Source organism: Macaca thibetana, chromosome 1, assembly GCF_024542745.1.
Source record: "Macaca thibetana thibetana isolate TM-01 chromosome 1, ASM2454274v1, whole genome shotgun sequence".
Taxonomy (NCBI): Eukaryota; Metazoa; Chordata; class Mammalia; order Primates; family Cercopithecidae; genus Macaca; species Macaca thibetana.
The window spans coordinates 22,190,445-22,214,205 of NC_065578.1; the positions used below are offsets into that span (position 1 = coordinate 22,190,445).

General features: G+C 36.3%; 1 protein-coding gene across 2 annotated transcripts in view; it reads right to left on the reverse strand.

Moving 5' to 3' along the window:
• Positions 1-7,918: 7,918 nt before the first annotated feature.
• Positions 7,919-23,761, reverse strand: part of HNRNPR (heterogeneous nuclear ribonucleoprotein R) — a 35,167-nt gene continuing 19,324 nt past the window's right edge. For both annotated transcript variants that reach the window (XM_050791290.1, XM_050791288.1), the window contains 6 exons: positions 21,967-22,143; positions 20,021-20,156; positions 16,972-17,177; positions 12,003-12,152; positions 9,337-9,458; positions 7,919-9,199 (listed from right to left, as the gene is read on the reverse strand). In XM_050791290.1, the coding sequence (XP_050647247.1) occupies positions 8,587-9,199; positions 9,337-9,458; positions 12,003-12,152; positions 16,972-17,177; positions 20,021-20,156; positions 21,967-22,143 (1,404 nt within the window). In that variant the 3' untranslated portion in view covers positions 7,919-8,586. The remainder of the gene's footprint in view (positions 9,200-9,336; positions 9,459-12,002; positions 12,153-16,971; positions 17,178-20,020; positions 20,157-21,966; positions 22,144-23,761) is intronic.

Consider the following 23,761-nt stretch of genomic DNA (forward strand, 5'->3'; position numbering starts at 1 on the left):
GAACAATAGCCAAACACATAAGCACCATTATAATCAACAGGTTCAAATGAAAACAGAATGTTTTGATGATATTTTGAGTATAAGACAAAATTTTCAAAAGTGATTTAGCTGATAAAAATAGTGGCCTTTTAAAACATATTAATGGCCGGGTGTGCTGGCTCACGCCTGTAATCCCAGCACTTTGGGAGGCTGAGGAAGGTGGATCACGAGGTCAGGAGACCAAGACCATCCTGGCTAACACGGTGAAACCCTGTCTCTATTAAAAATGCAAAAACAGAATTAGCCGGGCATGGTGGTGGGCGCCTGTAGTCCCAGCTACTCGGGAGGCTGAGGCAGGAGAATGGTGCGAACTCGGGAGGCGGAGTTTGCAGTGAGCCGAGATCATGGAGGCGGCACTTGCAGTGAGCTAACATCGCGCCACTGCACTCCAGGCTGGGGAGAGAGTGAGACTGTCTCAAAAAAAAAAAAAAAAAAAAGTATTAACTTCTGCTTAATCTACTTAAAAACCTAGGCTGAAACTGAAGTTTACAGACTTAAAGGATTCCTGACTGAAGTACAGAATAATCTCCCAAGAACAACCATACAGGAATGTTTTTAAATTCTATTAAATAGTATTGAGATCTGCAATAATGTAATATTTTCATATCTAAGGAAATATTACCCCTTTACTTGAGACTGAGCTCCTTTTCTTGCCAATGTTACCATAATTGACAATACTGATCCTCACCTTTATCCCAATCTTAAAATGATCAAACTCCTTGTTATTTTAAAAGGCACGACTAAACTGTGTCTAATTTAATCTCTTGCCTTTTTTTTTCTTTTTGGAGACAGGGTCTCGCTCTGTCACCTAGGCTGGAGTGCAGTGGCAGGATCACAGCTCACTACAGCATCTACCTCCCAGGCCCAAGTGATACTCCCACCTCAGCCTCCCTGGTAGCTGGGACCACAGCTGTGTGCCACCATGCTCAGCTAATTTGATTTTTTGTAGAGATGGGGTCTCCCTATGTTGCCCAGGCTGGTCTTGAAATCCAGAGCTCAAGCAATCCTCCCACCTAGGCCTCCCCAAGTGCTGGGATTACCGGCATGAACCCCACTGCACAGAGCCCCTCCTGCCTCTTAATAAATGGACATCTAGGCCTAAAAGTCACCATTTGGAATTTTAAGCAAACAGCTGAATAAAACACTACTCTTGCTTATGATTTGGAGGAAATGTCTACACATGGTCTTGATTTTGGTCACAACTTTCGATACTAAGGAAATAGAAATGTAATTTCTTTTCATAGCCACAGACAGAAGATATCTCCCTAGGTGAATATAATATACTCCACAGGAAAATACCTAACGAAATCTTGCTATTTCTAAAACTAATAAATTCAGGGCTTCTGACAGAGCTAAAGCTTAAGCAATCCTTTATTTTTGGAAGAAATACATCGCATATCAGTGAGCTGCCCCACCTTTCATCCCATTCTGCAAACACCTAAAGATGCTCAAGTTTAGATATTTTTGCTGTTAGAACATTCCTTCCTGTTTCAGTGAGTGATCTTTTGATCTTGAAACAAAAAGAATACAAAACAAGAACAGTAAATTCTGGAAAACACTAACCAAAAGGAAGTATACTATCTACTCTTCATTACCTTGAAACAATAGGGTATTCACTTTTTCTTCCCCGTAACTCAGTTTAATGGTCTTCATTTGAAAGAAACAAGGCAGAATACATTACTAGTCCTTCTTAATACTTTCTTACTCAATTTGTTTATAGACTATTAGGTCCCAATCATCTTCCTTTTAAATATTTTTTGCTATTAACAGCACTAATTACAGAGGAATCACACATTACTTCAAGTGAATTTCCATTCTGAGTTGCAGAACTTCTACGTTTTTGACTGGTGAGAAACGAAGGACACCCTCAAAGAAAAATAAGTCATAAGAAAAACCGGCTGGGCGCAGTGGCTCATGCCTGTAATCCCAGCACTTTGGGAGGCCAAGGTGGGCAGATCACAAGGTCAGGAGATTGACACAATCCTGGCTAACACAGTGAAACCCCGTCTCTACTAAAAATACAAAAAATTAGCCAGACGTGGTGGTGGGCACCTGTAGTCCCAGCTACTCGGGAGGCTGAGGCAGGAGAATGGCGTGAACCTGGGAGGCAGAGCTTGCAGTGAGCCGAGATCGTGCCACTGCACTCCAGCCTGGGCAACAGAGCGAGACTCCGTCTCAAAAAAAAAAAGAAAAAGCACCATATTAGGGCTACCTGCAAGAGAATAGGAAACCTCATAAAGTTAACTTTAAGACATAAAGAGAGAACTCTTTATACAGTACTTCCTGTAAATTGGCAGTATTTCCCGATGATGCATCCAAACTGTCCAACACAGCTTTCCTCAAATAACCCCCTCACCACTTCTCCTTCACTTGTGGCATGTCACATCAAGGGCACAAGGGCACTGGGGCACTAAAAAGCCTACTGAAAGCACTGTACAAATGTTTCTGTTTGCCCACCTCTGTAGATTCTCTAGGAACATTTCCAAAATGCCATGATTTCCTGAGAAAAACGCTACTGGCAGCCTGTTATGCCACAGCCAATATTCCCATCTGCCACCTGTAGATCTAGTTCTAACCTCAGCCAAGCTTCCTGACAATTTAATAAATCTCTGTTGAGTTCAGCCTTTTCATTTTTACTATCCCACTCCTTCACTACCTTCCTTAGAACAGGTATCCAATATCTAGTACTAAATTTGAAGACAGAAACTCCACTTGACTACAAAAGCCTTAATCACATAACTACTAAATCTGTTTTGCACAATCAAACCCATCACACCCCACCCAAAATCACCAACACAACATTTTGAACATGTTAAATTTTATTAAAAATATTTAACATTGTACAAATATTCCAATACAGTTATGGTACATGAACACTGTACCAAAAGGATTTTTATTAAACTGATGATTAAATGGAAAAGGTCTTGCAAATGTCCCTATTTTGATATTTCTTATGTTACTATATCCATATCAGCGATTTATGTTTGCAGGAGCCTTCAGCCCAATTATAGAAATAGTCTTAGAACATAGTACCTAATATTACAATAGGATTCACTAAGTACAAGTCTACCTATGTTATTGAACAGGCTAGAGAAGTCCCTTTTGCCCAACCCTCATATGTGAGGAATCAAGAAAAGCAATGTTCATGGGATCCTGACAAATCTACTAAATAAAGTGAGAGCCCTTATTTAAATTTGAGCAATTTAAGTTTTTCCCCAGAATGTCTCCTTTGTTGGTTCCATGAAATGTATTTTGTTCTAAGTGTTTAAAGCTAACAAACTGGCATTGCATTTTCCTTAACTTACATAAACTCATCAGAATTACATGAATATTCCTACTGTTTACCTTGAAACTTCCTAAGGAGCAGGCTATTTAGTGCAAGTTTTATACCCTGATCCTTTCTGTCACTGATACATGCATAAAATGTTACCTTAACACAACCCTGCAATCACTGCCAATTCTTAAAAGTATTATATAATTTCATTCCAGTGTTGCACAACTAGTCTATAGCAAACTTACAGGTAAGGGTTTATATTCATGACACTGACTAGCACGTTTAACATCTAGGAAATTCTTTCTAGACTGATATTCTCAACCAATAAAGAAGATACAGTGCTATAAGAATACTGAGGTTCTTCAGGCATGAAAATTCATAATTACTTTTAATCAGTGCTTATACCATATTACAATTATTTTTTTATATGATATGGTCAGAAATGCCTAGTTACTAAATTTAATTTCAATCTCTACTTTACCACCATGGAATCCCCTACAGACTATAAGATGAGGGATTTTAATCTTTAGCAATAATTTAAATATTGACTCAATTCTACCAATATCTACTAATCCTATCAGCTATCCTAGCTTTCACACAAAACACAAGTTGTTCATAGGTTTGTTTCTGCTATGTTCAAAGTCTTAATATTTCAGCTATATAATTTCCTCTTGACCCAAAGTCATTGTCTCAATATATCTCTAAATTGAGGCCATTATTGTCAGCCTGCTGAAACTTTTTAAAGTTCCATTTTACAATGTTAAGATTAGTTTGGAAGATTTTTAAAAATAGTATCTTTGGTGTTTAAACCCTCCATTCTATCAATGTCTTCTTTTCACTACAATTAATGTGCAATAAATATCTCTTTAAGATACATTTTATGTTAATCTATCCAACAAAATATAGAAAATATAATACTAGAATGAAATGACAGTTAAAGCAAATTTATTATCTCTCCAACACTTTTTAAGATTATAAGGTGTCTATTTTGCTCACTTAAAATATACCCTGAGTAATTCTTACTTCATATTTGCAGGCCTTTCTTGCTGATCTGCTACCAATTTAAGAGTAACTAAAGTGTTATTATATGTTCCTATTAAGAACAGAAATAATTTAATATTAAAGTCCTAGTTTTCTACAAGGCTGACATAATTGCCCACTTATAGGATATGGGCATTCTCCCACACTTAATGCCCCACTACTGATAAAAAAAAAAATAGGAAAAAAAAAGTTCTTACCAACAATTCCACTGGTTATCGTCCCCAGCGAACCCCACCTAGCAAGTCGACATCATGACATGTCAGGTCAGGGCAGCCTCAACCTCGCTTCCCTGATAGTCAGGTGATAAAAGGAAGGAGTTAAAACAGGAAAAGTACACTTGCAGATTTCTGGATAACATCTGAAAATGATTAAAAAACAAAAAAACAAAACAAAACAAAACCAGAGCTTCTGGTAACCTCTAAATAAAAAAGTATATACACGTATTTTTATTTAAAGAAAAAAAACTTTTCTGGAAGGATTAACAATCATTAACTTCAAATTAAATATTATTAAATTGCTGACCAATACATTATATATGCAGTATTTTTAAAGCTTGGTGTTTGCATTTGAAAATTAAGACCTAATCAACAAACTTCTAATATAAAAGTAAACATGTCTGGCTAACGGATTTGTTATTCTGGATTCTCCAGTCAGTCATCAAATCTACTGGTTTCCTCAGAACAACTCCACCCCTAAGTTAACAGAAGCTCCCATTCTTAGAGAAACATAAACACACTTATAAATCCAGTGCAGTCTTTCTATAAGGCTTTTTCTTAGCTGTTCACTTAAGAGATTCCACGTAATAATTGTTCACAAAATAATGGACAACACTAAAATTAACTTTGGTTAGTTTTCTTTAAGAATACTGGTAGCTCAGTATAATAAAATTCTCTTTGAAAAATCAAAATGACAAGTTTTAACATATTTAGAAGCCTTGATAACTAATAAGCAATAGCCTTATAGCAAGTATTTACTGGAAGGGTTTGGTTTTACAAATACACAATTAATAAAACGCAGGTATGATTATATTCAAATGGGCAGGAGGCAAATGATGTAATGAGTTTCAAGAATAATATTATATGGCTTTATGCTAGAAGTGAAATTTTATGTCCCTTCTCTTTTAAAATTTAAAATATATAATTTATTTTGTTGCATGCTGACCTGTTTAAAAAGAATTCATCTCCTAAGTCAGATTTCAAAGTCAAAAGAGAGAAAAATTATCTCCTACTATCAGAAAGCATTGGGCTTTCTTATGCAGAATAACCCCAGTAACTAAAAAAACCTGAAAAACAATTATGCTGAATTCATTTTAAAAAAAACTATAGAATCATAACTCATTTTCCTTATCTTTTCACCAAATAAACCTGGATTTATTAGAAATCTGGAAACTTATTAGAACTTTTTTGCTCTTAAAAATTAAAATACCTTCATATAAATACATACATTTAAGCAACTGCTATAAATGAGTGATCAAATAAAAATTAGTATTCCATTATGGGGAGGAGCATATCTGTATCAGTCTCACAAGGGTACCTACAAAGAATAGTTCTACACCTCAATATATTTCCCAACACACACTTTACTGTAACAGGCTCATAAATAAAGCCAAATCAATTAGCTTGGGGAACAAAAAAGATGGAAAGACAGGAGAGCAGGAAACCAAGTTCCTTAGAACTCATAATTTGTACCTATTTTTTTTAAAATGCCAATCTAGAATAAAGACCTCCCTCAATTGACATTTTTCAGGTTTATATATTACACTGTTAGATTTATTTATGTGAAAAGTTGACCTCTGAATCTATTTTCTCTGAATGCTGCTACAGTGTTAATTTATAAGACATGAAAGAAGAAAAGCTCTTGAGTTTTAATGTTTATAGGATTATGTTTTACAATTTTAAATAGCCACAAAACCTCTAAACCAAAAATTAAAGGGTACCTCTGCAAATATATTTTTAATTAGTGAAAAGGACAGAGGAGGAGGTGGCCACTTTGAAATTCAAAATATAATTTGCAATTAAAGGAAAGGATTTTGACATGGAACCCAAGTTTTAATCTTACAGTTTTTGCGAGGGTTTATGCTTTCTCAGAATCATTTCTATCCCCATTCTTAAGATTCTTTATGACAACTTTGTAGCTTGTAACACCTAATTAAGAAATACAAACAACTCAAATTTTATTTGTAGATTTTGTTCTTTCCAAGAAAAAAATCAGGATTTTACTTAAGTCTAATTAGATGTATAGTTACAACTTCAAATTGTATTTTCAAAGTTTAAAAGCAGCATTTAAAGAATGTTTGGTGTCTTTACTTACATGGGCATAAGAAAAACAACTGGATCTGTCTTACCAAAGAAATACCCATGTTAACTCAAAACTATCATACAACAACAGACCATAATTCCTTTATCAGTTTCCAAAAAACTAAAATATCAATAAGGTCTGTTAAATGACTATACTGTGTAATAAGTGTACTTTGAAAAAGAAATGAAATATATTGACTTTCATCAGTAAATATTAATCTTATTTGAAACGAAAAGAAGCCATGAAACCCAGTATGATCTAACCAAGATTACACGGAATTAAGTGGCTTATGATTTTGAAATCTAATATTCCTATCACAAAGACACCAAACAGGAACAAAACACAGAATAATGGTGTATCCATTTTAATTATTCCCCAATGGCTTCTGATATTTTTATCATTATAAAAACATTTGAGAACCACGTAAGAATAAGATGGAGGGGAAAACTTAATAGTAATTTGAAAGTGATTCAGACTTTTCTGTACCATAAAGCTTAGATTATTTTGTTCCTCTCATTCTCAAGCAAAAAAGTCATTAGAATAAATCAGAATTTCAAAAGGAAATAGGGAAATAGATGTTATGTCTTGGCCAACAAAAAATATAGGCATTAGGGATAGCAGATAAATAAAAATAAACGAGATGTTAACAGAAAGTCAGAGGTATTACTACTGGATATTTTTAAGCCTCTCTTACAAGGCATGAATGTTTCCCAAAGCAAATTTACATAGTAATAGGAAATTATATTCCTAAACCAGTAACTGAAATGGTAGTCACAATCACGTTTACTAAAACTAAAGTCCGCAGTGCAATTGACGCCACAGTACTAACAGTTTTCCCTGTATGTACATTCACTTATCCAGCAAATAAGGTCTTCAGTCACAAATTATCCCTTATAAAGAATGTGGGTCAAAATAGATTGCAGTCTGCTTTCCCAGCCACATTTTATTTGTTTTAACGCAAATTATCCAATGCCTGCAAGAATGCTCAAAAGTCTATGAACCTGTTTTTTTTTTTTAAATAAAAGATAAAATTTCAAAATTAGAAGAGACTATGAGAGAACACCAATCAATGAAGTGCTAATTGGAATAAATACTTGAATTTAGACTAATCCTCAGTCTAATATCCACAATACATGTTGGAATAGACAAGAAATTTTGCATGAATTTGATCACTCACATAGGCAGTTATACTTTGAAAACAATATTCCTTGCAAGGATTACGAATAAAATAATGTTTTAGGACACAATTGAATTTGAAATAGGTAATGTTTTGAATAGATTTTTTAGTTTTATTGAAATCTTACATGAACAAGAAATTGGAAATACAATCACATCAAAGAACAAATTGTCACGGCTTTTGACGTTTAAGCCAAACAAATTTTGTAGGGCAGATTTCAAAAAGGTGTGAAGTTATAACAATTTAAAAACACAGTTAACCTACTTCTAGGAATGCAAAACATACAATCATAGGTTATTTTCAATACAAGAAAACTTAAATTTGTTTGCTTTAATTTCTTAAAACTATTAAGACAAAGCACTAGCTTGTATTTTTATTTACAGCATACTCCATACTCCTATGTAATCTATCCCAAATCCAAAAAAATGAAACTGTCCAAAACCAAAGGTTCTGCAAAATCATGATTTAACAGTGTGCCCAGCTTGTTTTGAAGCTAAAATGAAGCCTGAAACGATAAAAGCATTGTAATCCCCAGAATAAGGGAACTCTGCAAGCCCAATAATGTCCAAGAGCATTTATGAAAAGAGGAAAAATAAAAAGACTTGAGTATATACACAATAGTGATTTCTTCAGCCCAATACAAATGGCAGCAAAATGCTACTTAAAGATGAAACAGTTAAGCCAATTTTTTTTTTTGAAGAATGTAGATCTAGAGCCAATCGTATCTTGCCAGTATCATTTTCAAGCCCTTACTTGTCTACTTCCACTGTTGCCCATAAGTATCCTGATAAAATTCCTGGTTGTCATTATTGTAACCATAGTTACCAGAATAGTCACCACCTTGCTGAAGCGGCTGCTGAGCGATGGGTTGGGAACCCCAGTTCTGTTGGTTGTTGGTCTGACGACGCTTGGAATCAGGTTGGTTGTACCCATCTGCCTTTCTCTTGCCTCCTACATTGCCCCCACGATTGCCCCGAGATCCACGGGAACCACGGCCTCTCTGCTGTTGAGCAGGACCCCCTCTGCCACCCCTAGAGCCTCTTGGTGGTCCCAAAGGTGCCCCCCTCTGTGAATAGCCAGCTCTACCTCTTGGAGGTGGTGCTCCCCTCCCCCTTGGTGGTGGTGGAGCACCTCGCCCTCCCCTTCCTCCTCCTCTTCCTCTTACTGCATAGCCATCATCATAGCCGTAGTAGGGATCTTCATAGCCTCCACGATAGTCGTGATAATCATAACCATAGTAATCATCATAGTAATCTTCATAGCCATAGTAATCTGGAGGGTAGCCATATCCACCTCTCCCCCCACCACGACCCCGACCTCTAATTGGAGGTGGCATTCGAGGAGGAGGGTGGTAGTAATAATCTTCATACCTAGCAAAGGAGGGAAGGGAGAAAAGAAAAAACAAATCAGTTTGCTTCAAGACTCTGATTGTGTTTTATTAATCCAATCTCCATTATCAAATGGAGATTCCTTGTCCAAAGATATATCTACTAAAAGGTAGACTCACGCAGTGCTTCTGGAGGCCTGTCTAGCAGCTTGGCGCTCTTTCCTTTTCTTGTCTGGTGGCTTGGCTAAGACTATTTCAATTTCTTCCCCTTCTATTTCTTTGCCATTCATTTCATCCATAGCCTATAAAAAATTGAAAAATTAATTTATTTTATGATATAAAACTATATGTTTTATATAGTGTGCATGCTATCATACTTGACTCATTTAATATACTTAATAATTTACTGCACAATTATTTTAAATGGCCAAAAGGTGAATCTAGCCAGAAAGTTAAATACAAACACAAAGAAAATACGTTTCCCTAGACCTTATCTTTTTATATGTAAATGACATTTAGAACAAAACCTACCTCCTGATACTGTATTTTAAAAGGTAAAAGGGCTGCCACCTATTGCTGCTCCTTAATTCCAAATAACTAACTCCTTAAAAGATAAGCCATACCTAAGAAGCAAATCCACACCAAAGAAGCAAATCCATACCAGGGAAAAATGCCAATATTAATACGAACCAAAGATTAACTTTTCAGGATTAGAATTTTTAAATAAACATGTAGCATACAACATACAGGTCTTACACTGTTCTTATACAAAAATTTCAAGGATCTGAAGCACAAATGAGGTTACAGAGTGAGATTATCTGTAAAATTCAAGATACCAACACAAAAAAACCTAGGTTTCCCTCACAATGCTTAACTCGAAATGTATTTTGCTTGAACAGTTTAAAGTACAGAGCCAGAAAAGGCCTGGACTAATGAAGACTCAAGCAATTACGTAGAAAGCAGTAATCAAACATTCCATGTTCTAGCCCTTTGTTCATGTTGTTCCACCCAACAACCTCTGCCATACATCAAAAGGTTCAGGTACTCAGTAACAAAATGTCACCTCCTCATATTTTATTTTTTGTTTCCCTATACCTTTCTCCCCACTCTGGGCACACATAAAAAAATGTTCTATTTATAACGAGCTATTAGTGATTTATAAGTATCTAGACAAAAATGAAACTAGTCCTCAAGATTGCAATTTTCCCTGTACTGCTTCAGTAAAAGCAACTAAACAAGTTTACAAAAGCTTCCTGGCATAAATTAAAAAATGAAACATCTACTCTCTGCCCCGACCATCCTGGTGACTCCCAGTTCCTGGACTAGATATTTTATAATTTAATAGGCTTCCTTGGCAAACCATCCTATAAATATTTTCCATCAGGACAACCAGTTATATAAAACCAGTTGAGTCAGGAGGAATATTTGGAAAGCATAAAATTATTAGTTATCTGCATTCTATACCAGTAAAAATTTCAGACGCCACACATTAACAGATAAGAGTGTAACAGTATAACAGATAAGATTCCATACTTCAAAGCCAGATTATTACTGAGTTTGTGATCTTGGACAAGTTATGAATTTTATGAACAATACTGCCTCATTAATTAGCTATCATCAATGAGCAAGCCGATTAACTATAAACGAGTCAGAGATTCTAGAAAGCCTCTTTTAAAAGCAGTACCCTGGGCAAAAAACAAAACCAAAAAATGCTCAAATTAGAGGTGGTAGTATCCCACCAACCAAACATGCCAAAAAAGAACCATGCCTGTGTCACTAAGCATTCTGGATCTATCTTCCCAGTAACATAAAAAAGATTTTAGTAGTGTTTTGTCTTGCTTCCCATCCCCTCAAGGAAGGAGAGATGAACAAGAAAAAGAAACTGAAAATTTCACCCATTAAAGATAGTCCAAACCCACTGTCAATAGAAAGCAGGTTTTGTGTTCCAAATACCATATGAAAATACTTTCTTCATACTTATTATTATCATCAAAGACTAAATCAACTATTATACACAAGAGATATCTCTAACAATTACTGAAATCAGTAAAACATAGTGAATGCTATTTTAACTCTAAAATGATTAAATAAAGGTAAAACTAATCATACCCTCATCACAATACATCTACTCAAATACTGTATGAGTCATGTACACCACTCAGTTTCCTTCATAGGTACACAAACTGAGGTAAACTAAGTAGTTATAATATATTCATTACCTATTTAGTGTTTACAGCAGCTAATTTTTATACCTTGTAATACTTCCAAGGCATCATGCTATCAAATCTTACAAAACAATAGAGATTAAAAATAACTTGCCTAAGATCACAAATTCAGTAATAATCTGGCTTTGAAATATGGAGTCTTATCTGTTATACTATTACCACTTAACAGAGATTAAATAGAAAGAGTTCAGCAAAAGTGGCCGGGCGCGGTGGCTCAAGCCTGTAATCCCAGCACTTTGGGAGGCCGAGACGGGCGGATCACGAGGTCAGGAGATCGAGACCATCCTGGCTAACACCGTGAAACCCCGTCTCTACTAAAAATACAAAAAACTAGCCGGGCGAGGTGGCGGGCGCCTGTAGTCCCAGCTACTCCGGAGGCTGAGGCAGGAGAATGGCGTAAACCCGGGAGGCGGAGCTTGCAGTGAGCTGAGATCCGGCCACTGCACTACAGCCCGGGCTACAGAGCAAGACTCCGTCTCAAAAAAAAATAAACAAATAAATAAAAGAGTTCAGCAAAAGCTAACAGTCAATTTTACTTCAGTTTTTAACATTACTTTACGTGTCTGGCAGGTTTCAGAAACAAAATTCAAATATCAAGAACCAAAATTTCAAAATTTCTACCTTAACAGCTGCTCCTCTGTCTTCAAAATGAACAAATGCATAATCTTTCAACTTCTTTACTCTTTCGAGTTTTCCAAATTCAGAAAATGACTTTTCCAATATTTCTTCTGTCACTGTAGTAGCCAAGTTTCTCACAAACAAAACTTTTACCTAGTAAGCAACAAATAAACAAAACTGTCATTGGCTACTTAATTTTACCTGAAAAGTGTTTCTTCCTGTCTTCATAGCATAGGCTTTTCTCCTCTAAAACATTAAGCGCTGAAAGTGTTGTTACAGGTAGTACGAGAAATTGCTAGGAAAATGACACTGATATCAGTCACCAATTTATAAAAATTATTGGTTCCTGCCTTCTCCTATGTTGTCATTAAAGCACCTAACACTGAATAGAACCTTCAAAGAACCAACACATAATTATTATTGCTAATCAACAAATTTAACATGGTCTCCAAGTCCCTTTCAAAACAAGTTTTTCTGTTTCTTTCCTCTAAAACTGAATAACTTTCAAAAGTTCATATGAAAAAATAAACAAACAAGAATAACCAGGAAAAAAAAGAGTGAAATTTAGAGACTGGCCCTACTGAATATAAACAAACTATAATGCTTAAATCATTAAATCAGGTAGTGTTAATTAGAAAAAAAGGAGAAAAGCTGGTCCATGCCTCACACTATACACCAGGATAAACTCCAAATAGATTGAAAATTTAAATAATAAAAGGGTGGAGGGAGGACTGTGAAAGTATCAGAACAAGAATGATTCCTTCATGTAACACTGGAGTGGGGATGACCTTATGACTTAAAATCTAGGAGCCATAAGAATGATATATAAAAATAAATGACTTCTATATTGCAACAAATACTGTAAGCAAAGACAATAAATATGGATGAGTTATTTGCAACATGTATCACAAACAGCTAATCTCTCTTTTATATCAGAGAACCAGAAAATAAGAAAAAGCTCAACAACTGAATAGAAAAATAGGCAAAATTCATGAATATGTGGTTCATACAAAGAAACACACATGGCTCTTAAAATATATTTAAAGTTCAAACCATTCATAGTAAGAGACGCAAATCATTAATCATTAATGGCACTGAGACCATTTGTTATCAGGTTGGCAAAGTTCAAAAGTTTGATCATACACTATTTTGTCAAGAATGAGGAAAATAATTATCTTGTATTTTGCTAGTAGGAATGTAAAATAGTGTATCTCCTACAGACAGGAATATGGCAGTATCTTAACAATTACAGATGTATTTACCCTTTGGCCCACAATTCTACCCCTAAGAACTATCCTACAGATATATCTCCACTTGTATCAACTAACATAAACTTATTCATTCCAGCATTGTAAGAGCAAAAGATCAGAAACAATTCAATATCCAGCTGGTTAAATACACTATAGTACAGAATAGACTACTATGTAGTCATAAAAAATGAAGAAGAGGGCTGGGCACAGTGGCTCACGCCTGTAATCCCAGCACTTTGGAGGGCCGAGGTGGGCGGATTGCCTGAGGTTGGGAGTTCGAGACCAGCCTGGCCAGCATGGTGAAACACCGTCTCTACTGAAAATACAAAAATAAGCCAGGTGTGGTAGAAGGCACCTATAACCCCAGCTACTCGGGAAGCTGAGGCAGGAGAATCGCTTGAACCCGGGAGGCAGAGGTTGCAGTGAGCCAAGATTGTACCACTGCACTCCAGCCTGGGTGACACAGCAAGGCTCCGTCTCAAAAAAAAAAACCCAAAAAATGAAGAAGAGCTCTATGAGCTAACAGAGATTGACAGGGTACACTGTTTTTCCTGTTTTTACATCTCTGAAATAAAGAAACAACTTACAGTCAATGTGATAAGCAAGTACTGTGCCATAGTTTAGTTGGCAGTGTTTTATAACTACTTAGTGGTTCATATAATAATAGTGTATTTTCTCAGAGCTGATGAAACAGGATGGTGAATAAACAAAAAGTAGATCAGTGAATATAGTAGGCTGCCAACATTACTACCACTCATGTAAGAATTAAGGAAGTATATTCATATTTGCCTAAGGAAATACTAAAAAGATAAACCAGAAACTACTAAAACTGGATGCCTTATAGGGGACAAAGGGGATTTGGTAGACATAGGCATAGGGGTAGAAAGGAAATTTCTTTGTCTATACTTTTCTATATAACTTTTAAACTAAGAATATATAGTACCTATCCAAATAAAAAACTAACATATTGAACAACTTGTTGCTTCAGATACAGGACTATCTAATAAGAAGTTACTAATTTAAAGAGGAAAAAAAACTAACATTTTTCACAAATGCTCCATCCCCTTTATTATTCTCAATTTATCATACTAAGGTCCAGCCTCTATGTTACACAGACTCCCACTGGCTCAGTTGCTTTTAAAAAAAATTCAACATGGAATTTTCTATGATGAAACTGTTAACATACTATATCAAAATCACTTACTGAAACTGTGTTTAAAATGTTCAACAGGAAAAAGGGTCCCTTTAAGAGACATATATTTAGGCTTTTAGGTTTTGGTACATTGTAAAACTGACCCAACTTGGCAAAAAAATCTTCAGTGAATTGTAAATTGATAGTGTGAATAACAGAAGCTTTACTCAAATGGATAAACTTTTCTTTTCAATTACGAAACAGTAAAGGAGCTGGGTGCAGTTGTAAGCACCAGTAGTCCCAAGCTACCTAGGAGGCTGAAGCGGGAGGAACGCTTAAGCCCAGGAGTTCAAGGCTGCAGTGGGCTATGATTACACACGTAAGCAGCTACTGCACTCCAGCCTAGGCAACATAATGAGGCCCAATCTCTTTAAAAAAAAAAAAAAAAAAAAAAAAAAAACAATAAAGGGCTCTACAATATTTAATCCTAGGTTTATGGAGGCCTCATTTTCATTCCAAAACCTGTTTTAGATTTACGAAAAAGGAGTTACCAGAATAAAATCTTGAAGTTTTCTAACCCTAAAAAAAGATTAGGATGAACTTCCGTCTGAGCAGCTATTAAAGGTTATGTGAGAAGTGGCTGGTAAGCAAATTACAAGCTATACTTTTGGTTTTCATGGGATTTTATTCCTCTTTTATAATATGTAATACATCTATAATGCTATTTTAAAATATTTTCACAGAAAAAGCAACACAGGCTATTTAGTTACTACAGGTGGATTCAAAGTTGTGGTGATCTTTAGAGACTGATCCAGGCTCAATAAAATAGATGACATCCGTGTTTAGTAGTTTACCCAAAGTCATAGTTGTATTAGGAGAAGAAACAATGGGAATCAAAATCAAGCTAGTAAAAAATTAAAATAAAAACTAAGAGCTATTTGAATTCTCTATCCCTTACCCATCTACTCAAGGAATATGAGATAAAAGATACTGAGTAGCACTTCTGAGAGCCTCTCTGGTTCATTCTCAATAGATCTTATCTGCTTAACCCAAAGATGTCATTGCCTACATAGACTTTACCATACAAGTATAAACCAGGGTTCTCCTCCAAACTATTTAGAGCAAGGGTTTGCCTCCTCAAATTCTGGAATAAAAACCTTGACTTCTGACTTATCAAGAAGAATCCAACCATTAACTCATGGCCATTCAGAGTTGCTGCCTCCCTGTGAAGGGAAGATACAATTAAAATGCTCAAGAGCTCATTTTAAGCAGCAGAAATGCAACTCTGAGGCCAGTCGCGGTGACTCACGCCTGTAATCCCAGCACTCTGGGAGCCCAAGAAGGGCAGATCACGAGGTCAGGAAATTAAGACCACCCTGGTTAACATGGTGAAACGCTGTCTCTACTAAAAATACAAAAAATTAGCCAGGTGTGGTGGCAGGCGCCTGTAGTCCCAGCTACTCGGGAGGCTGAGGCAGGAGAATGGCGTGAACCCGGGAGGCGGAGCTTGCAGTGAGCTGAGATCACGCCACTGCACTCCAGCCTGGAAGACACAGCGAGACTCCACTTCAAAAAACAAAAGAAATGCAACTGTGATGTGTCCCAGGAGTCGCCCAAAGGAAAAATTAAGAACCAGTACTCATGGCACCACTATTAAGCTCCTGGCAATGCAAGCACAGGAATTAGGAGGGAATAGAGTGCCCTTTTCAGGACTTGCCGTGCATATTTTGCCACTAACGAATAAGAGCAAACACGACAATCTTCTGCCTTTCTTCATGGGGACAATACACTAATGGAACTTGATCATTTAAAACAGGCGGGGTGCGGTGGCTCATGCCTGTGATCCCAGCACTTTAGGAGGCCAAGGCAGGCAGATCACGAGGTCAGGAGTTTGAGACCAGCCTGGCCAATATGGCGAAATGCTGTCTCTACTAAAAATACAAAATTTAGCCAGGCATGGTGGCAGACGCCTATAGTCCCAGCTACTCGGGAGGCTGAGGCAGGAGAATCGCTTGAACCTGGGAGGTGGAGGTTGCAGTGAGCCGAGATCGCACCACTGCACTCCAGCCTGGGCGACACAGTAAGACTTTGTCTCAAAAAGTAATAATAACAAATAAAATAAAAAATAAAAATAAAAAAAAAGCTTAAAAAAAGAAAAATCAGCTATAAATCTAAATAAAACATAATTCACAGCCAAGTAATAAGGCATAATATAGTCAATGAAGATTATAATTTATAATCTCCAAAACATTACTTCTCACTTTACTCAAGACCTTTAAAAAAAAAAAAGCCTCTATCCCTCACAGTGCCGAGCACTAAACAAATACCCAGTGTGTATGAAAATACTTAATTGAAGGAATTTCATTTCAGTTCCTTTTGCACATTTAATCTGCAGGAAAAGGGATGGTTAATGGAAATTCCTGGATACCAAGACAGGCTGTTAACTTTAGTGTTAAAGCTGCTCCTTGCCAAACAGTTAAAGTCTAAAGCTACAATTTCTATTTATCATAAAACTCAAAATATTTGAGCTTCATTCTGAGTACAAAATTTAAATGATGACCCTATGCCCACTCCAAGCAACTGTATTTACCTTAGCCATGACTTCTGGATCTGGTTCTTCCACAGGGTCAGCCCATTCAACTGTAACTACATTTCCCCACACTTTTACTTTTCCACTCATCAGCCGGCGTCTGGCTTGTGCTGCTGACTTGTGATCCTCATATTCAAGGAAGCAGAACCCCCGATTCTTCTTTTTGTCATCGGGTTGATGATAGAGAATAACGTCCACCAAACCCTCTGTTAAACCAACAGCCAGATATATAAGCCAAAAGCATCCACCACACATCTAGCGATTAGGCAGACCTAAATCCGCTTGACGATGAGCAAAAAATAAGTGACGCAGCCTCAAAATGAGTCACTAACTTTGTAGACAATTAGTAGACAATTAAATCAACATAATCAGATATGGGGTTTGGGACAGTATTTGATGTTCCTTTTTAATTTTAGGGGTTCTTAAGGTATAGCCATATACAACAAATCTAACTACTGTATTCTGACATTTAACATGCTACAATATTTTAGAGCGTTTGATATAACATGACTATAAAAGCACTAACAAGGATCTTAAAAACAAAACTATTAACATAAACCCAAGAAAACTAACTTTTGACAACTAATCATGGCCAAGCTAACTTAAAAGTTACTATTTTTAACCAAGAATGGAAGTGATCACTAAATATTAGTGTTCCTCTGGTCTTAGTCCTTTGCCCTTATCTTTCCATATGTGTTCTTTCTGAATAATGTCAGCTAGCCCTATTTTTAAATGTTATCTACACCCTTACAAATGCTTAGATTTTTTTCCTAGCCCAGATTTCTCTAAGCTCTAGATGTGCCTATGTTCTTACCTGATGTATCCTCTTTGATGTCTTAGAATCGCAAATTTAACATGTCCAAAACTGAACCACCATGGCCAAAATCTGCCTTCCCTAGACTTCCTATCTAATAAACAGTGCCATCCACCTGGTTCTGAAGCCAGAAATTGGTTAGACATTCTTGATTTCTTCCTTTACTTCATCTCTCCTAACCAATTCCAAACTCATTTACTTCTTTCTATCTCCACTGCTATTACGCTAGTCTAATCCTCTATCTGTACTAGTATGACAGCTTCAACTAATTTATCAGCTTCCACTCATGCCCCTTCTCTCCAAGTCCCTATCCACACAGCAGTAGGAATAATATCCCATAAACATGAAACAGGTGTTATTTCCTGCTTAAAACTTTTAAATGCCTTCTCATTATATATACAATAAAAACCCAACTCCTTACATGGCCTACAGAAGCCCTGCCTACTTCATTTCATACAATTATATTCCTAATTCTACCTTTTAATAACACTAGTCTCCTCAGTTACTGTAATATACTGACTTCTTTCTTGCGTTGGAACCTTGGCATGTGTTGCTGCCTTGGAATGCACTTCCTTTTGCTCTTTGTATGCTACATCTTCTTCATCCTTCAGGTGCTGGCTGACATGTCATCTTATCAGAAAAGTCTTCCAGAACCATCCAAACAGGGATAGTAGCTATTCTTTAGCTAAATATCCTATATTTCCTGCTTCAGTGTCTTATCACAATGTCTAAATATTCCTTTAATTTTTATTATTTATATTCTTGGTCTTATCTCCTTTCCCAGGATATAGGATCTATGAAAGCAGAGAATATGTCTCTTAGCCACCAATGTATCCCAGGCACATAGCACAATGCCAGCACTTAACAGAAACTTTAATAAACACCTGCTGAAAGAATGAATAAATGATCATGAAGCCAGAAGGAGATATAGATAATAAAGTGATGAGGTCAAAGAACTGTGCCAACAGGGGTATTTGACAACACAATATAGTGGATGGTGGCAGTGGTTACAAAGTGAGACGCTAGAAATTAAGAGTTTAAAGTGCACAGAATTTCTGGTGCCTAGATCCAGAATGTAATCTGGATATGGTGGAGCTGAAGTAAAGGACTAAAGATGAGGTAATCATAGAAATAGGTAGGAGTCTAAAGCTCTGGATGGTTCACCAATGTAGATGTTAAAGGTACTAGAAATAAGTTAATTTAGGGCAGAAGAGGAAGATAGTGAGCCAGAAGCAATCTTTAGATTAATGAAAGGCTGAAACCAGAAGAGCAATGATTGACAGCTTCAACAAAAGGGAAAGCATTTGTCTGAATGATAAAAATGTAAAGGAATAGTAGTTTTTACAAGGGGAGGCAGTGGTCTAACGCAGTGTTTTTAAATCATAGGTAGTATTAGATCACAACTGGTATTTTAAAAAATGAAATAGAATAAGAAGTATCAAAATAAATCATGTATAATAAATAAAAGTACAGTTTTGTTAAATTGTTTCAGTTATATATAAATGTATACAGAACTACGATATAAAATCTACTTCTCAATCAATTCCATGGATTTAGAATTGGATATTTTAAAAAATCTGATCGGCCAGGCACAGTGGCTCACGCCTGTAATCCTGGCACTTTGGGAGGCCAAGGCAAGCGGATCACCAAAGGTTGGGAGTTCGAGACCAGCCTGACCAACATGGAGAAACCCTATCTCTACTAAAAATACAAAATTAGCCGGGCGTGGTGGTGCATGCCTGTAGTCCCAGCTACCTGGAAGCCTGAGGCAGGAGAATTGCTTGAACCAAGGAGGCTTGCAGTGAGCCAAGATAGCACCATTGCACTCCAGCCTAGGCAATAAGAGCAAAACTCCGTCTCAAAAAACAAACAAATAAACAAAATATCTGATCTAGACAAGGCAACAGGGAGGGAGTAAAAACTTTCATTCTCTTGGTCCTAAAATACACTAACTGTCAAGGGGGAAAAAAGCATTCACTTGAAGGCTATAGAGCAAAAGCTCCAGCAAAAGCCAAGGTTCAATTAAGACAAAGAAGTGAAGGGGACATTCCAAGAAATGAAGGATATAAGGGAATTTGTTTAAATCCAAACCACTATAAAGCAGAAAGGAAGCAATTTAGACACCGAAGACCTGAATTCTTAATTTAATACATACAACCCCTCAGTTTTTGTGAGCACTTATAAGTAGTATAACACATTTCGCAAAAGTAATTTCTAAATACATTTTTGTTTTACCTGTGACTTTACTGAATTCTTCCAAAATGTTTTCTTTAGTCTTATTCTTCGGAATGGATCCAACAAAAAGTCTGTTGTTTGCCACAGAAATGCACACTCCAAGGTGTTTACCAGGGCGAATTTCATAGCTGTCACACTGCAATGAAGAAAAGAACCAGAGACCCCAAAACCACCCCAAACTCAGGACAACTGATCTTAATCTAAAAAAATTCAACAATTTAAGGCCAAATGCTCCCTGCTTCATCAACTCACCAAGCTCCCTCATGCTTTCCATAATATGAATGTATACTTTAAACTTGTCACAGTCTCTTGGTTTTAGTTTGGTTTTGTTAACCTTCACTACTCTTCCACATAAAAATGACTCACTTTATTGTTTAAAGTATCTTATTTCATATTTTAATTTTATCTATCTGAAAATGTTTTCCCACAGATTTTTCAGAAAAAAATACCTGAGACTGATCATTCAGGGTCCTTGGAAATGTAAATTGGATTAGAAAAATTTCAAATTCTACAGAAGTCACAGAATTCTAAATATATAGTTTTAAATTGTCTACCAAACACAGTATTTTCAAAAAGTGTTTTATTTAAATCACTACAGTAGATTTTCTTGACAAATTTTAGCCTTTTTTTTAAATTTTAAGACTGAGTCTCGCTCTGTCGTCCAGGCTGGAGGGCAGTAGCACAATCTTTGCTCACTGCAACCTCCACCTCCCGGGTTAAAGTGATTCTCCTGCCTCAGCCTCCCAAGTAGCTGGGACTACAGGCGTGCGCCACCAAGCCCAGCTAATTTTTGTATTTTTAGTAGAGATGGGGTTTCACCATGTTGGCCAGGCTGATCTTGACTCCTGACCTCAGGTGATCCCACCTGTCTCGGCATCCCAAAGTGCTGGGATTACAGGCGTGAGCCACCACATCTGGCCAATTTTAGCTTCTTATACTTTAATATTATTTAACTATTAGTTTACTAAGAGATATGAGTATTAAAAAGAAAATCATATGTTGCCAAAAATGAAAACTTAATATTAAATAAACAAGTTTGAAGGAAAAATCCATAATAAAAACTAAAATCTGGGTCAAGCTACGAGCGGAACTGATTCAGACACCAGTAATGAAACCAAAAGCCTTGATGATGAAACAGGCTGATCATCTAGAAAGGCTAGAACCAGACTTAGTGAGCCCCTCAGATGTCAGGCAAGAGTATGCCAAAAAAAAAATGACATTGTTATTTTAAGATACTGAGATAGCTGTGTCTTAAATACAGCAGGAGTAAAGATACATTTGATTTGCAGAACTTTGTTACTACTACTACTGGTCTGAAATGAGCACCAAGTGGTTAAAGGCTCTAAAGAAAGGAAATTAATCTGAGACTGGCTATAAATAGTAGGAGGAGAGAGAAAGATTAAAGACAGAGAAGACTCAAGGGCCAAGAAACATAAAGAAAGAACAAAAATACACTTAGAAAATATGAAATAAATCATATGAATAGGCTGTAATAAAAATAAAACAGATTCACAACTATTTTCTGAATGGAATCCTAAAAGTCACTGTCATCTACTATTACATTCCCCACAGCCCATTCCAGCCTTCATTATACTATAAGAATCCTAAAGTTTAACATCAAGAATTGATATCCTTTTGCCTAAAACCAAAAAACAGAAATCCATAAGCCAAATACTCATATGAAACTTCTGATGTTAATCAATCTAATAGATAACTTCTTAAATCAATGGGAAACTTTCTATAAAACATTACTTCTTGGGTATTTTCAGTTCTTTTTTAGTTTTATAGTCAGAAAAAAAGCAAAAGTCACATACCAACTTGGTCAGTACAGAAATATTCAAAGCAACAACTGAAGGAATCAAAATAATGTTAACTACAAACATTTTTGAATTAAAGTTTATTTCCTCAAATAGTGACTTGCTAGACAGTGGATAATTATCACATACCAGTTTCACGGCTTCCTGTGCAGCTTCCTTTCCACAGAAGGTGATAAATGCATACCCTCTATTCTGACCAGACAGTGGATCCATCATAAGACGCAGATCCCAAATGGGTCCAGCCTTCTCGAAAAGGGGCACCAACTCATCCTCATATAAATCTCTTGGTATTTTGCCTACAAACACCTGAAATAAAACCCCCTTATTAGAATCCAACATAAGCATTTGATTTTAGAGTCATAAAGCCTACTGTCTTTATTTTTTTTTTTAAAGATGCGGGCAGAAGAAGATGGTTAAGAAAGAACGGAAACAATCTGAAACTTACAGTTGACTTTCAGAGCTAATCCTAATTTTTATTATAATGACCTTAGGGTTATCAAAGAACAACAGTCTCTTGAAAAATGGAAACTAGTAAGAGTGTAAAATCTGTATTAACTCTAATTTTTAAATTTTTATAACTTGACTTGTTCTCATAAAAACAGAATAAAGGAGGTTGGATGCAGCGGCTCACGCCTGTAATCCAAGCACTTTAAGAGGCCGAGGAAGGTGGATCACTTGAGTCCAGGAGTTCAAAACCAGCCTGGGCAACATGGTGAAACCCCATTTCTACAATTTAAAATTAAAAAATTAATTTATAAATTAAAAATAAATAAAAATAAAAATAATTGAATAAAAGATTGACATAGCCCTCAAGTTATCTCAACTCTAAAATCTTTACTACTTAAAAAGCAACCTCAGTATTTTTCAGAAACTCCCGTGCTTCAATCTATTCCTTTCTCTATCCAGATATTAAATATTAAATTTTAAGGTATGAAAAACATCTCTTCACCATTTGAAGAATTTCTGATCTTCAATTACAAATTATATAGGATTAAATTATAATATACAACAGCAAATTAAAAAGTATATAGTCAAAAATCCTCATTTGATACCAGATTATAATTTTCTTCAAGTTCCTCCAATGTAAGCAACATTAAAAATGTTTTATGTTGGCGGGGTGTGGTGGCTCACGCCTGTAATCCCAGCACTCTGGAGGCTGAGGTGGGCGGATCATGAGGTCAGGAGATCGAGACCATCCTGGCTAACATGGTGAAACCCTGTCTCTACTAAAAATACAAAACATTAGCTGGGCATGGTGGCAGGCGCCTGTAGTCCCAGCTACTCGGGAGGCTGAGGCAGGAGAATGGCGTGAACCCGAGAGGCGGAGCTTGCAGTGAGCCGAGATCGTGTCACTGCACTCCAGCCTGGGCAACAGAGGGAGACTCCATCTCAAAAAAATAAAATAAATAAAAATTTTTAAAAAGTTTTATGTTAAAACATTTGTAATCCACAAAGTCTGAATGAGTAAAATTAGTATTTGCATGACAAGTTTTCTAGTGAAACTCATCTACATCACCATTTCACAGTCTGAAAAATAGCTGGAATAATAGGTAAATAATAAAGTAGTAACAGCAATCCAATCCAAAATATGCCGACATTATTATGGACATTAAGTTTCTGAAGTTAAGCTCTACAACAGATGTACTATCTAGAGATAATCCTTTCCAAAATAATCAAGACTCACTTTCACTGCTATCTGGTAAAACTTGAGGAATTCTTTTGACTCCTTAGCATGATTCTCACACAATAGTTATTGCAATTCTTCTACCTCCTTAAGGTCCCCAATCCTCATTCACTAAACCTCATCCTAAGGATATCACCTGAGAGTCACTGGTTTCTTCATATTCTTACCTCTCACTATGTCTACTTTCACTTCTATCACACCTCAGAGAAAGAGATCTACCTCCTTTCTAAGGTTAACTCC